A 14135-nucleotide genomic window follows, 5' to 3' on the forward strand; every position below is an offset into this window, starting at 1 on the left:
TGAAAGAGAGAGAGAGAGAGAGATGGGGGAGAAGCTTTTTTAATTGAATGGAATAGAGAGAGAGAGAGAGAGAGAGAGCGAGAGAGAGCGAGAGAGAGAGAGAGAGAGAGAGAGAGAGAGAGAGAGAGAGAGAGAGAGAGAGAGAGAGAGCGAGAGAGATTGGGGGGGAGAGAGAGAGAATGGCTATCAAACAAAAGAAAATTAAGTGATTCAAAAATCGGAATCACGAAGTCAAATTCAAAAGGATTGATTTCATTTCAGTTTGCTAATTACGAGGCTTCGTTTGTGTTTTTTTTCTCATAGTGACATACGTCACTTCCGTCGCTAAGGCGTTTTGCGCTTCCAGCGTTTGACAACAATATGGCGGCGCCCATAGCACTGCACCTGGAGTTTGGGTAAGCAATTGCAAAACCTTCGTGTTATTTTGTTATACACGTTTTTAATGTTTTTTACCCACAATTATATGACAATAATATGCTCCTTCGTCCTCGCTGTGGTTTGCGTACGGTGTCTCTAAAGCAATACTACTGTGTATATAGGACATTTATTGTTGCTAGTTGCTAGCTAAGGGCTATGGTTCGCGTGTACGTGTGGGTGTGTGAGAGAGAGAGAGCAAGAGAGAGCGAGAGAAGAGAGAGAAAGAGAGAGCCCTCTGCTTTGCTATCCTCTGGGCAGTGATCCAGCAATTAAGAAGGACACAACTGTGTTTTCTCGGGAGGATGAGAGCTCTCTTTATAGACCTGCACCTGCAGTTGCATCAGCTCCCCCACACACACGCACACGCACACATGAATACTCACTCAACCCCTCCTCCTCACACCCATAACATACTCCTATGTTTTCCTATCTAAGTTAATTTCAGAGAGCTAGTCTATCCATGCCATGATTGAAGAAGGCTGGCCTGTCTATTGTGAAACAGATGGCTATGTGTTTCATACGTCTTATAAAGCACAGACACACAGCTGAATGAATGAATGAATGAATGAATGAATGAATGAATGAAAACTTTATTAACAGATTGCAGAATGGGTACAGTACAGTACAGCTCAATACATACAATTGTTAAGGGGATGCAGACCAGAGAAAGACTTTCGTCTTGTTTACATCAGGGTCCCCCATTTTCAATTCATCGTAACATATATGACATACATGACATACAGATAGACAGTACTGCTACATCTATACATTTATGACATACCAGATTTGCAATTACAGTACTGTTTGTGATACAAAAAGAGTCCAGAAAGAAAAGAGTATATACATTAGGCGTAGAAACTGTACATTGGATTGGGTAGGTGGGGGTGGGGGGGGCCTGTACATTGGAGGTGGTTGGGTGGGTGGGTGGGTGGGGGGGGGGGGGGTTGGGTAGGAGTGGGGGGGGGGGGGGGGGGCGGTTGGGTAGGAGGGGTGGGTGGGTGGGGGACACTGTACAACTGTACAAACAACACTGTACACTGGGGGGTGTCCTGCTTGTTCATCAGTTTGCTACTGCAGGCTTTTTAGCAAAGTCAAGACCAGACCTGAGGAATATTTGAATGTCTCTTGTGATGATGTGTACATTCCAAACGAACACTCGTATCAGAAACTAAGATCAGCTAGAATGAATGAATGAATGAAAACTTTATTTAACAGATTGCAGAATGGGTACAATACAGTACGGCTCAATACATACAATTGTTAAGGGGATGCAGACCTGAGAAAGACGTTTGTCTTGTTTCCATCAGGGTCCCCCATTTTCAATTCATATAGGGTGAGCAGTTGTCTCTGACCCCTCACTAGCCTTATTAGATTAGATTAAAAATGTATTGTCATTATACACCACAAGTACAGTACAAACGAAAATAAGTATTAACCTATTTCCTACTCATTGATGATGTCGTTGAAGGTAAAGTTCTTTCTCAACCATGTTGTGCTTCATGCTAGATGCCTCCAGCTCCTCCTTGGTTAGCCACAAAACGAATGAACAGTTATTATCATCATCATCATCATCATCATCATCATCATCATCATCATCAACCTTTATTTATTCTCAAATACAATTGAGCTCACCCTCATTTTCAATGTCGTTGAGACTAAGCAGACATTTCAATGCACACATTTCCACAATATAATAAAATAATAAATATTAATAACTAATGGGGCCACTGTAAAAATTTTATTTTTTTAATGTGTGGAAGAAGCCATTTTAGCAAAGGCTAGCTCAGTGATTTTTTTACTTGTTTAGATTTTTTTTTTAAATGTTTATTAGCAACGCCAAGCTTTCAAACCCCGCTCACGCTGTTTCTATGTGCAACGAAAACTCTGCGAGCAATGGGTCCAGTGGTCTAACATGCTTTGCATCCTCGCCATTCCTGTATACCCACGTTGCGCTAAAAACCTTAACTAATGTTAGCTGCACTGCTAACTCTAACTAACTAGCGGCACGGTGGTGTAGTGGTTAACACTGTCGCCTCACAGCAAGAAGGTCCAGGGTTCGATTCCCGCTTGGGGACCAGGTTTCCATGATGCCAGGTACCCAGGTGGGGTATCTCCCAGGCCTTTCTGTGTGGAGTTTGCATCCCCGTGCTCGCAAGGGTTTCCCCCCCGATAAGATAAACCCAATGGAAAAACATGCACAACAACAGATCGCTAACGCTGTGGCGTCCTTGACGAAGACGGACAGGAGCACTTGGATTGGTCCCCGGGGCGCGGCTCATGTTGACGCCCCTATCTGCTCCCGGCTGCCCATGGGGGGAAGGACGATGGGATAGGTTAGGCGCAGAGACTCTATCGCATCGGCGACTGAGAAAAAGACAATGCATATGTGTGTGGGTGTATCCCGTGTGTGTGTGTGTGCCGCTCCAATTGCATGTCCAGTTCATTGCATGCCGATTAAAGACCCCCTAGGTCCTGCATTATTATTATTATATTATTATTAAACTAAGCTAACCTGCTAACACTAACCTAACCCATTAGCTAACCTGGGACAGCTCAGAGGCATCCAATAGTGAGGGAACGGGGGGCTAAGTCTCTCTCTCTTGAACCTATTTCATTCAAAAGGAAGATATTGAAGGACAGTATAGTATATAGACCACTGCACTTCCGCGTTACATTGAGCTCATGGTAGAGAGCGGGGGGAGAAAATTAATGAATGTGGATGAGAGCCTGGACATTAAGTGGTTGTAGGTACGGCTGTGGGGGTGCTGGAGACATGATGATCCAATATACATTTATATGCCTGAGTCTCCTGAACACTGAGAGACCAATCCCAAGTCAATTGGAACTTTTCGGCCGAGCTATAGTCACTTTTTCACACCTACTCCCCATGCGCAGATTGATAAACCTAGATCTCTGAACAATCCAGAGAGACTCCGTGGGCAATCTGCGCATGCAGGGTTATCAAGTGGGGTGTTTCGTCAACAACCCTGCTTAGCTACACTACACAATCAAGTCAAGTCAAGAGTTTTATTTGTCACGGCATACAACCATACAGTGAAATGCGGGGGGTCATGCCCGCCGCGATTGTGCAATAATACAAGTAATAAGAATAGGATGAGAATAAGACATTTGTGCAATAATACAAGGAATAAGAATAAGACATAACGGGTATAATGTACATAAAGTTTACAAAACGCATGGTAAGACATGCTAAGGTCCTGCGATAGTGCAATACACTGTTAGCTACGGATGAGGCACTGGGTCTTATGTACACTACTATACAATGCTATACTATACAATCTACAGTTGTACTATGTGTCCTTATGCTAGCTTGCTATATCCACCTGTTTACTATACAAGAACCACTCCCATTCTTGTTTTTAAGGTGACCTTTTCATTGTGTAAAGTGACCGTTGAGTGTGAGCGTGTTACAACAACACAATGTTGTTGTAACTAAGATTCACCTATAAGTACAACCCTGCTTAGCTACACAATGTTGTTGTAACTAAGAGATTCACCTATAAATACAACCCTGCTTAGCTACACAATGTTGTTGTAACTAAAAGATTCACCTATGTACAACCCTGCTTAGCTACACAATGTTGTTTTAACTAAGAGATTCACCTATAAGTACAACCCTGCTTAGCTACACAATGTTTTTTTAACTAAGAGATTCACCTATAAGTACAACCCTGCTTAGCTACACTAAGAGGTTTGCTTAAAAAATTATTGTGTTTTTGGCACGTGCACACATACTGTAGAGCCCAAAGGGTGCTCGAGCACCTGCCCTTTTATGCCTCATAAAAAAGTGCCCTTTTTATGCCAATTTATTTAAAAATAAATTTAAGTCAGTGATAAAAGTGTCTTCCAAGGATAAAGTGAGCTCCTGCACTGATTATTATAGTTCACTATTTGATCACCAAAACCCCCCAAAAAGGCCCCCCAAAAATCGGGCTCCGCTCGCTTAGTGCGCTCGCACAGGCCCAGTGCCCTTTTCAGCCTTTGAGCACCTCAGGGCTCCAGACTAACTTTTTACATTGGTTGCACCAGTGCGCCTAACTTTTTAATTTAGGTGCACCAGCACATAATTTAGGTGCACCCAACATTTTTCACTGCGCCTTTGGCCGCTGCAATAATACATTTTAAGCGTTACCTACCTGGGGCCTCCAGAACTGACTCTACCCATCCACGACAGTTTGCTAGTAACCCGGCTAATCTCTCCTACCCTCCTACAGCCACTAATACACCTGTCACAGTACGGGGAGGCTTATGGAATTGTCAATCAGCAGTCAAGAAAGCTGACTTCATTACTGCCTACGCCCATAGTCTAAATCTGCAGCTCCTGGCTCTAACTGAGACCTGGATAACCCCCAATAACTCATCAACACCTGCAGCATTATCTACAAACTATAACTTCACTCACACACCTCGACCTTCCAGACGGGGTGGAGGCACTGCCCTCATGACATCTCCTTCATGGGCTACAAACGTAACACCACTCCCAGAACTGTCACTCTCCTCTCTCGAATATCATGCAGTATCTGTCTCTAATCCTTTCAATCTCACCATTGTTACACTCTACCGCCCTCCAGGTCCGCTCGATCACTTCACAGATGAGCTGGACATGCTTCTTAGCTCCTTACCGGAAGATGGTACCCCGCTCCTTCTACTGGGCGACTTCAACCTGCCTGACTCATCTCAGTCAGTCATAGTAGTCTCCCTCCTACAATCGTTTGACCTGACTCCCACTGCCATGCCTCCCACCCACAAAGCAGGCAACTCCTTGGATCTCATATTTTCCCGTAACTCCAGCATCATTAACACCACGGTAACTCCCCTACATGTATCTGACCATTCCTTCATATCCTTCTCACTAACTCTCATGCTTAACCGAAAGGTCTTCACCCCAACTCAAACAGTCTCACTCAGACGCAACCTGCCCTCCCTATCCCCCTCCACCCTCTCCTCTGACATACTATCCGCTCTACCTTTGAGTGACACCTTCTCTGCTCTCTCCACAGAGATGGCAACCTCCACCCTCCTTTCAGCCCTGGCAACCTCCTTCGACAAGCTCTGTCCCCTCGTTGAGAAACCTGCCCGCCGTTCCCCACCCAGTCCATGGCTGACAGATCCAGTGAGAGAACAAAGACAGGTCCTGAGAGCAGCTGAAAGGAAGTATAGAAAGTCACGCCTCACTGCTGACATCGACACATATCACAACCTCTTGTTAACATTCTCCAAAACCATCACTAATGCCAAAGCTTCTTTCTTCCACCATAGGATCGAGGCCTCTGCCAAGAATCTTCGCAAACTGCATGCTACCATGTCCTCCCTCCTCACTCCCCCCCCACCCCCCCCTCCCTCATCTTTCTCTGCCGAAGACTTTGCGATCTTCTTTGAGGAAAAAGTGGAGAACATCCGCAGCTCCTTCTCCCAACCCCCACCCATTCCAAATGCTGAATCGAGAACCTCATCCTTCACTCTGTCATCTTTCTCTCCCATTACAGAAGCAGAGACCCTGACACTGGTAACGTCAAACCGTCCGACTACTTGCCAGCTGGACCAGCTACCCTCCCCACTCCTCCAGACCATAGCACCAGACATCCTCCCATTCCTAACTGCAACCATCAACTCCTCACTCAACTCGGGGGTGGTCCCCACCTCCCTAAAACAAGCCAGAGTCACGCCGCTCATAAAAAAACCAACCCTGAACCCTACTGTCATAGGCAACTACCGTCCTGTCTCTCTTCTCTCCTTCCTTTCTAAAACACTTGAACGTGCTGTATCCAACCAACTTACTACTTATCTCTTACAGAATGACCTCCTAGACCCTAATCAGTCAGGCTTCAGGACTGGTCACTCCACAGAGACAGCCCTCATTGCGGTCACAGAGGCACTTCACTTAGCAAAAGCGAAAGGCCTCTCCTCTGTCCTGATTCTCCTAGATCTATCTGCAGCCTTCGACACAGTCAACCACCAGATCCTCCTTGCGGCCCTCGCAGGAATGGGAGTGGCTGGCTCTGCGCTGACATGGCTGTCATCATACCTCAATGACCGCTCCTACCAAGTGTCATGGAGAGGGACCCTGTCGGCCACCCGCCCCCTGCGGACGGGTGTCCCCCAGGGCTCGGTTTTAGGACCCCTTCTCTTCTCCCTCTACACTAAATCACTGGGTAACATTATCACGTCTCATGGCTTCTCCTACCATTGTTATGCCGACGATACTCAACTCTTCCTCTCCTTCCCTCCCTCAGATATCCACGTCTCTGTGCGGATCTCGGCCTGTCTGTCCGACATCTCAGCCTGGATGACGTCCAACCACCTCAAACTGAACCTAAGCAAAACAGAATTGCTCCACCTGCCGGCCAAATCCTCCCCCCTAACCGACCTTTCAATCACAGTCGAGAATGCAGCTGTGACTGCGTCCCCGACCGCCAAGAACCTTGGTGTTGTCCTCGACGACCAGTTGAACTTCTCTGCTCACATCGCAGCGACGACCAGAACCTGCCGATTCCTCCTGAGCAACGTCAGAAGGATACGCCCCTTCCTGACAAAAGAAGCCACCCAACTCCTCGTCCAATCAACAGTCATCTCCCGCCTCGACTACTGCAATGCACTGCTCGCTGGCCTCCCGGCCACTGCCACTAAGCCTCTTCAACTCATTCAGAACGCAGCGGCCCGCCTGATCTCAAACCTACCGAAGTCGGCCCATGTCACCCCACTTCTTAGGGACCTGCACTGGCTCCCCATTGCTGCACGAATCCGCTTCAAGGCCCTCGACCTAGCATACCGTGCGGCAAAGGGAACCGCTCCCGCCTACCTCCGGTCAATGGTCTCTAACTACACACCCTCAAGACCCCTACGCTCTGCATCTTCTGGCCGCCTCAGACCTACTCCTATCCAAGCTCCGGGAGGGTCATCAAAGAGAAGTCGCCTATTCTCAGTCCTTGCCCCACAATGGTGGAATGAACTACCCACCCCAGTTAGGACAGCCGAATCACGTCCAATCTTTCGCCGTCGACTAAAGACGCACTTCTTCAACCATTATCTGAATTAAAAAAAAAAAAAAAAAAAAAAAAAAAAAAAAAAAAAATCTAACCCTAACTAACCGTACTGTCATGCACTTGTCCTAATAAACTAACCTACACTGTAGCACTCAACACTTTGATGAACATTGTTGCTCAGCTGATAGAGTTGTGCCCTTCCTGATGGCTTGTCGTACAGAACTTGTAAGTCGCTTTGGATAAAAGCGTCAGCTAAATGACTAAATGTAAATGTAAATTACCTTTTTTGTCAGTTTCCATACACATTAGTAATTACTTAAGATGTTATGTAAATTATTGTAAAAAATAACATTGTATTACAGTTAGCTCGCAAAGTCCAATCCTTCACCTTGTTATGTCTATTTTAACACATTCAGCTCAGCTCCAGTTAGCGCTGTCCCAAGCCTGTTTTTGGGATTCGAACATTCGCCAGGGTTTTTCGAACGGATGTTCGAACCATCGTTTTTAATCATGCAAACAATTGGCTCCTAAATAGGGAGTTGCAGTCTGATGTCACTTTGGACCGCCTGCGAGGTCCACCCGTATAGGGATTTATCTTTGGGAAAATGGATTATCGGCTATTGTAACAATTCTACCTCATGAACATTTGGAAAGCTTTCCATTTTTGCACAAAATGAGTTCCCTTTATCATTAACATTATTTGTAGGGATGTCCGATATTATCGGCCTAGCGAAAAATGTGATATCGGAAAATATCGGTATCGGTTTAAAAAAAAAGTGTTTACATTTCTATAGAAATGATGTCCGATATTATCGGCCTACCGATATTATCGGCCGATATCGGCATTAAAATGTGATATCGTTATCGGAAATTAAGAGTTGGACAATATCGGTATATCGGTATCGGTAAAAAAGCCAATATCGAGCATCCCTAATTATTTGTTAACCATTTTTGGTTGAAATAAAATTCAATCGTGAGGGAAACAACAGAGCACACCTGGGGACACCTCCTCTGTGATGAGAACAATGAACAATCAATCTGGCCTCATTAGCCACCTGTCTCTCCAACTAATTGATGAGACAAGTGGCTCTCTCCCACATACGTATATATATATATTAGGGCTGACCCCCATTAGTCGAATAGTCGACTAATCGATCGAAAGGAGCCGTAGTCGACTGCCAACCTCTTAGTCGAATGCATTTTTTTTTAAATAAATAAATACAAATATTATTATTATTATTTTTTTTTTATATCATTCTTTCCAAAAGCAAAGAGGCCTAGAAGCATGGCTAACGCTAATGGCATGCATACCAGAGGCTAACTGCCTAAGAAAACAGGCACACAGAGGCACTGAAAGAGGATTTCACCCATCTAATGAACACACTAGACTAGACAAATATCAAGATGTATCCATCAGTGGACCAATTGCATGCTTTCGCAGAGAACAAGAAGCCTTCCGTCGACTCTTTCAGACATTAAGCACCCCCACAGCCCAAATGGAATGATTAAAAAAAAAATATATATATATATATATATATATATATATATATATATATATATATATATATATTAAAAAATATATTTTTTTTATAGTCGACTATTGGCTAATTTCGGCGACTACAAGTCGACTATACAAATCCTTAGTCGGGGACAGCCCTAATATATATATATATTATTTGTTTGTATATTGGTTATTATTGGCGTTACCATGATCATCCACTGGAGTTTATAGTTTACCCTTTTTATTTTACCACTGTATCACTGTCCATTGAGCATATTCACATGACAGCCATTTTGCTCTCACTCTCCCAGTGGGTGGAAAGGAATCCCAACCTGAGCATGACACAAGAGCGAAATGGCCTCCGTGTGAATGTGATCAATAGTTTATTGTCTCTGAGATAATGTAAAGTAGGGCTGACCTTCGATTTTTTTTGGCATTCGAAGCATCGTGGCCGAGATTCGATTTTAATTCGAAGCTTCGAGATAAAAAAAAAGAAAAGAAATTTAATAATTTTTTTTTTTTTACATTTTTTTTTATGTTGTGGGACTTGTACAGCACTTTGTCAGTGCTGTAAAGTTGAAACCTTTTTAAATCTTAGACAAACGAAACACTGCTTTCATGAAATATTGTAAGCCGTCATTTGAGGCTTACAAGCATAAAAGCAGCACAATGAACACAAATCTGTCAGTGCCGAGTCCGACCTCATCTTAAATAACAAAGAAGCTTGTTGTAGTTAACTCATTCAGGGCCAACAGCGCCCTCTGCTGATGCCCTTCTGGGCCAACGCTGTATCCAATGGAGAATAGGACTTATTTGCGAGTACTTAAAACATATAAAATATAATAGCAATAGATCTAAATAACACAGTGGTCGTCAATGAGTTGCTTCCAGTCAACATGCATGAAACAGATCATTTTTTCATACAGGTCTTGCTCGAAAAAGAGATATTTGATCTCAAGTGACTACCTGGTAAAATAAAGGCAAAAAGAAAAAAACAGCAAATCGAGCTTAAATGTATTTCCTTAGAAATCGTGCTATTTGTCGCTTGATTTATGAATAGTTTTCAAATAAATGCTAGATTATCGCTATTATATATGTACTTATGCACGAAGAGCAGCGGGGTCTGAAAATCGGTTCTCCGTACTTTGGTCGGCGCAACCTCAGACATGCAAAAAGATTAATCCAATTCCTGATCGCCATTCCAAATATTGATCGCGTTTATTGATCCAACGTTATATCCAAAAACACATAGATCCACGCTGCTCCCAGTCCCCACAGTCAATGCAATAGTATCAAGCTGCATCCCCTAGAAGTAAAACCTGGACCGGACTTTTTGCTGCACAGTCCCAGCCAATCCAATCCAATGATGTGCAATACCATCCGGGAGACGATAGGCGGCGGTATTTGCCCTTTGCGAGCTCAGACCCATTCCCAATGATAACGTCAGGCTGGATGGATGAAAAATTTATGGATATCGCTAATAAAAGAAATATGGATTGCCCAGAGCATGGCGAGTTAACCCGGACTATCTCGGGTTTGGCCTCCAGTGAGTTAACAGAGGCAGAGTTGATTTTGCAAAAAAAGAAAAAAAAAATATGTTTTGATTTTTTTTCTCCATTCGAATCCCATGGCCATCGAACGAAGCTTCGAAGTATTTAAGACAGCCCTAATGTAAAGTGTTATAAATGTATTTAATATCAATTGTATGACTTGTTTTTGGTCTCACTAGAGGAGGGGCGGAGCTACTGTTTGGTGGTGTGAAGGAGCATCATGTGACTCTGCCAAGCCAATCAGAAGCCTGTGAGTATTGCCTATCTCCTGTCTACCACCCCCCCTCCCCCTCACACACGCAGCCAAACTCATGCACACATAAACGTTCTCACTCTTTGTCATACCAGTACATAAACCTGCTTTCTCTCCACCCCCCCTCCCTCTCAAGCCTAAAGCTGAAGCCCACTTTTGAGTGTGAAAACGTTTTTATTATTTTTTAACAACATTTTTTTTATTAACATTTATAGACAAACAACACTTACACAATACCTACAATGACATCAACAACACAATAATAATAATAATAATAATAATAATAATAATAATAATAATAATAGATCAAATTTATATAGCGCCTTTCATAGAACCCAAGGTCGCTTCACAATCAGGACAAAAAATAGGGCAAGGAAAATAGGGGGGGGGGTGAGGGAAAGTAAGGGATAATGGACCTAATCTAATCTAAACTAACTGATGGGGAAAAGCCTTGGTGAAGAGGTGTGTTTTTAGAGCGGATTTGAAGGTGTCCAGGGTTGGGGCGTTGCGGATTTCGGGGGGGAGAGAGTTCCAGAGGGTAGGGGACGCCACGCTGAATGCTCTGTCCCCAAAAGTCCATAACCTGGTGCGAGGGATGGAGAGGAGACCCAGATCAGAGGATCGTAGGTTCCGGTATGGAGTGTACTGGTGGAGGAGATCAGACGGGTATCGGGGGGCGAGGGCATGGAGGGATTTGTAGGTGAGGAGCAGGAGCTTGAAGGTGATGCGGAACTTGACTGGAAGCCAGTAGAGGTGGATGAGGGTGGGGGTGATGTGCTGCCAGGGCTTGGTGTGAGTGAGAACCCTGGCAGCTGAGTTCTGAACATACTGGAGCCTGTCCAGGGCTTTGCTGGGTACCCCGAACAGGACTCCATTACAGTAGTCCAACCGGGAGGTGATGAATGAGTGGATCAGGGTCTCAGCCACAGAGTCTGAGAGTGAGGGTTGGAGACGGGAGATGTTTTTGAGGTGGTAGAAGGCAGACTTGGTGACGGATTTGATGTGGGAGTGAAATGAAAGTGTGGAGTCAAGGGTGACGCCCAGGTTACGGACTTCGAGAGACGGGGAGATGGAACAGCCGTCAACGTGGAGGAGGAGATCTCCAACCTTAGATCCACATGGGCCCCTTGAATTCGGCCGCGCTCAAGGTGGTACCCCCCCCCACCGAGCCAAGCCCGCTACCTCCCATGCCACCCAGCACCCCACCCCACGGCCGACGACCCCACAACATCCAAGACCCCACTCTCCCGGGCCAAACCGCGGAAACGATGGTCCCCTCCCCCAACACCCCCCCCCCCCCCCCCCCCCCCCCCCCCCCTGAGTTAAGCCCATAGGAGCCCCCCATATCCCAGGCCGATGCGTGCGCCCAGCGACACGGGTCCCTTGAATCGATTGGGCCAGCCCAGTAGAGGAAAGGATAGGGGACCCCCCCCCCCACCGAGCCAAGCCCGCTATTTCCCATGCCACAGAGAGCCCCACGCCCACCGACCCCCCCAACACACAGGACCCCGCCGGGCAAAGCCCAGCCGCTCTGATCCCCCTGAGAGAAACCCCGCCCTCCTCCCCGAGAAACAGAACACCCCCATATCCTGGTCCACCATGCGCGGAGCCGAGCACCCAGAGCTCCCACCCGCCCCCGCCCGACCACCAGGCCCCCGGCCCACGAGAACCCCAAGCCCAGGCCTGCAGCAGGCCAAAGCACCACGCCTGAATGATCCCCCGACCCCCCAAGCCCGGTGCCCCCCCGACCCGGTGACCAGCCGCCAGGCCACGGCGTCCGAGGGCCCCAGGAAACCCCACCCCCCCCACACCAATCCCACAACACGCAAGGCCCCCCCTCCCCCGGGTCGAACCGCCGGAACGATGGCCCCTCCCCCCGACACCCCCCCCCCCACTGAACCCAGCCTGCCCACCTCTGTACCTCCCGTGTCACCGACATCACCGCATATATGAAACTAACAACACAATAAGAAAATTTTAACATAATGGTTATATGGTTAGCACTCTTTCCCTGATTGGCGGTTTGGGGGGGGATCAGCCCTTTTCGACGTAGGACCAGAGACGAGGGCGTGACTGCAGGACACGGAGTTGGCCATCTGATGATACACGAAAGAAGAAGAAGAAGCCCTCCCACTGGAGAATCCCCCCCCCCCCCCCCAGAGACGGAGATACCCCCCAAAGGAGATTCTCCAAGCCTCTCTTCATGTCCAACATTTTGAATTCTTGTCCTTCATATTTGTCCATGTGCACATTTAAAGCAACTGCTATTCTAACATAACTCAAAATAATATAAAAGAAGACTAAAGACAATTGGCACTTCCCAGGTAATTCTTTTTAACCCCGTTTAACCCCCGTTGGCGGGTTGGAGGGGTAAGGCTCTCCTGGAGAGGGCCCCTCCTATAACGACGTAGATATCCCCAATGGGGTTTCTCCAATGCCCCTATTATTGTCCAACATTTTATTTGAATTTTTATCTTTCATATGTTAGTTACGGTCCGGTCTCCGAATGTGATTCCCCATGTTCCCTGTCATAGTCTAGTACGTGTTATTTGTATTATATGTCCCGAATCAAGTCCCAATTTCCCCATCTAATGTGTTTACCCTGTCTGTATTCCCAGTGGTCTGTGTGTTGTCTGCAGTGTGTCTCGAATCATAACCTCCATTCACTATCTCATTATATGCATATGTGGTATTGAATCTTGGTCGGTGTGTATGACCTCAGTGCTCGAGTCCTGCTTGGTGTGTGAAACCTCATTATTCAAGTTCTGGCTGGTCCGGTTGATCTCGGTGCTCGGATCTCGGTTGGTGTGTGTGGCCTCCGTGTTCGCATCTTGGCCAGCCCGGGCGACCTCCGCGCCTGCATCTTGTGTGCGGATGGTCCGGCCGACCTCTGTGCCTGAGTCCTGGTCGGTCCGGTTGTATCCAGCGTCTCCCCGTCCCTCCCCTGGGGGCCGTCCGTTTCACCTCTCCCGAACCAGCTTGTATCACTTGCTGCGTCATATTCATCATGTTAACTTCCATGTTTGCTTGCAGCTCCTTCTCCAGCCAGGCCTTGCTGCGGTCCAACGCCACGTTAGCTTGTATCCCTTGCTGCGTCGTATTCACCGTGTTTTTAACTTCCATGTTAGCTTGCAGCTCCTTCTCCAGCCAGGCCTTGCTGCGGTGCGGTCCAACGTCCCGCTAGCTTGTATCACTTGCTGCGTCATATTCCTCGTGTTAGCTTCCATGTTAGCTTGCAGCTCCTTCTCCGGCCAGGCCTCGCCGCGGTCCAACGCCACGTTATCCCCGAGTCCATCGATGTCGCTCTGGATGTCCTGCGTGCTAGCTTGGATAGCTTGGTTAGCTAACTCCATAGCCTGTGTGCTAGCCCGTACGTCCTGGGCCATCTGCATTATAGCTTGGGTGTTAGC

General features: G+C 46.7%; 1 protein-coding gene across 1 annotated transcript in view; it reads left to right on the forward strand.

The window, feature by feature from the left end:
- Positions 1 to 344: 344 nt before the first annotated feature.
- Positions 345 to 14135, forward strand: part of urm1 (ubiquitin related modifier 1) — a 39694-nt gene continuing 25903 nt past the window's right edge. The window contains exons 1-2 of the mRNA XM_084325327.1: positions 345 to 395; positions 10652 to 10722. Of these exons, the coding sequence (XP_084181453.1) occupies positions 361 to 395; positions 10652 to 10722 (106 nt within the window). The 5' untranslated portion in view covers positions 345 to 360. The remainder of the gene's footprint in view (positions 396 to 10651; positions 10723 to 14135) is intronic.

The sequence above is a fragment of the Notolepis coatsorum genome (genome assembly GCF_963971535.1).
Source record: "Notolepis coatsorum genome assembly, chromosome: 11".
Taxonomy (NCBI): Eukaryota; Metazoa; Chordata; class Actinopteri; order Aulopiformes; family Paralepididae; genus Notolepis; species Notolepis coatsorum.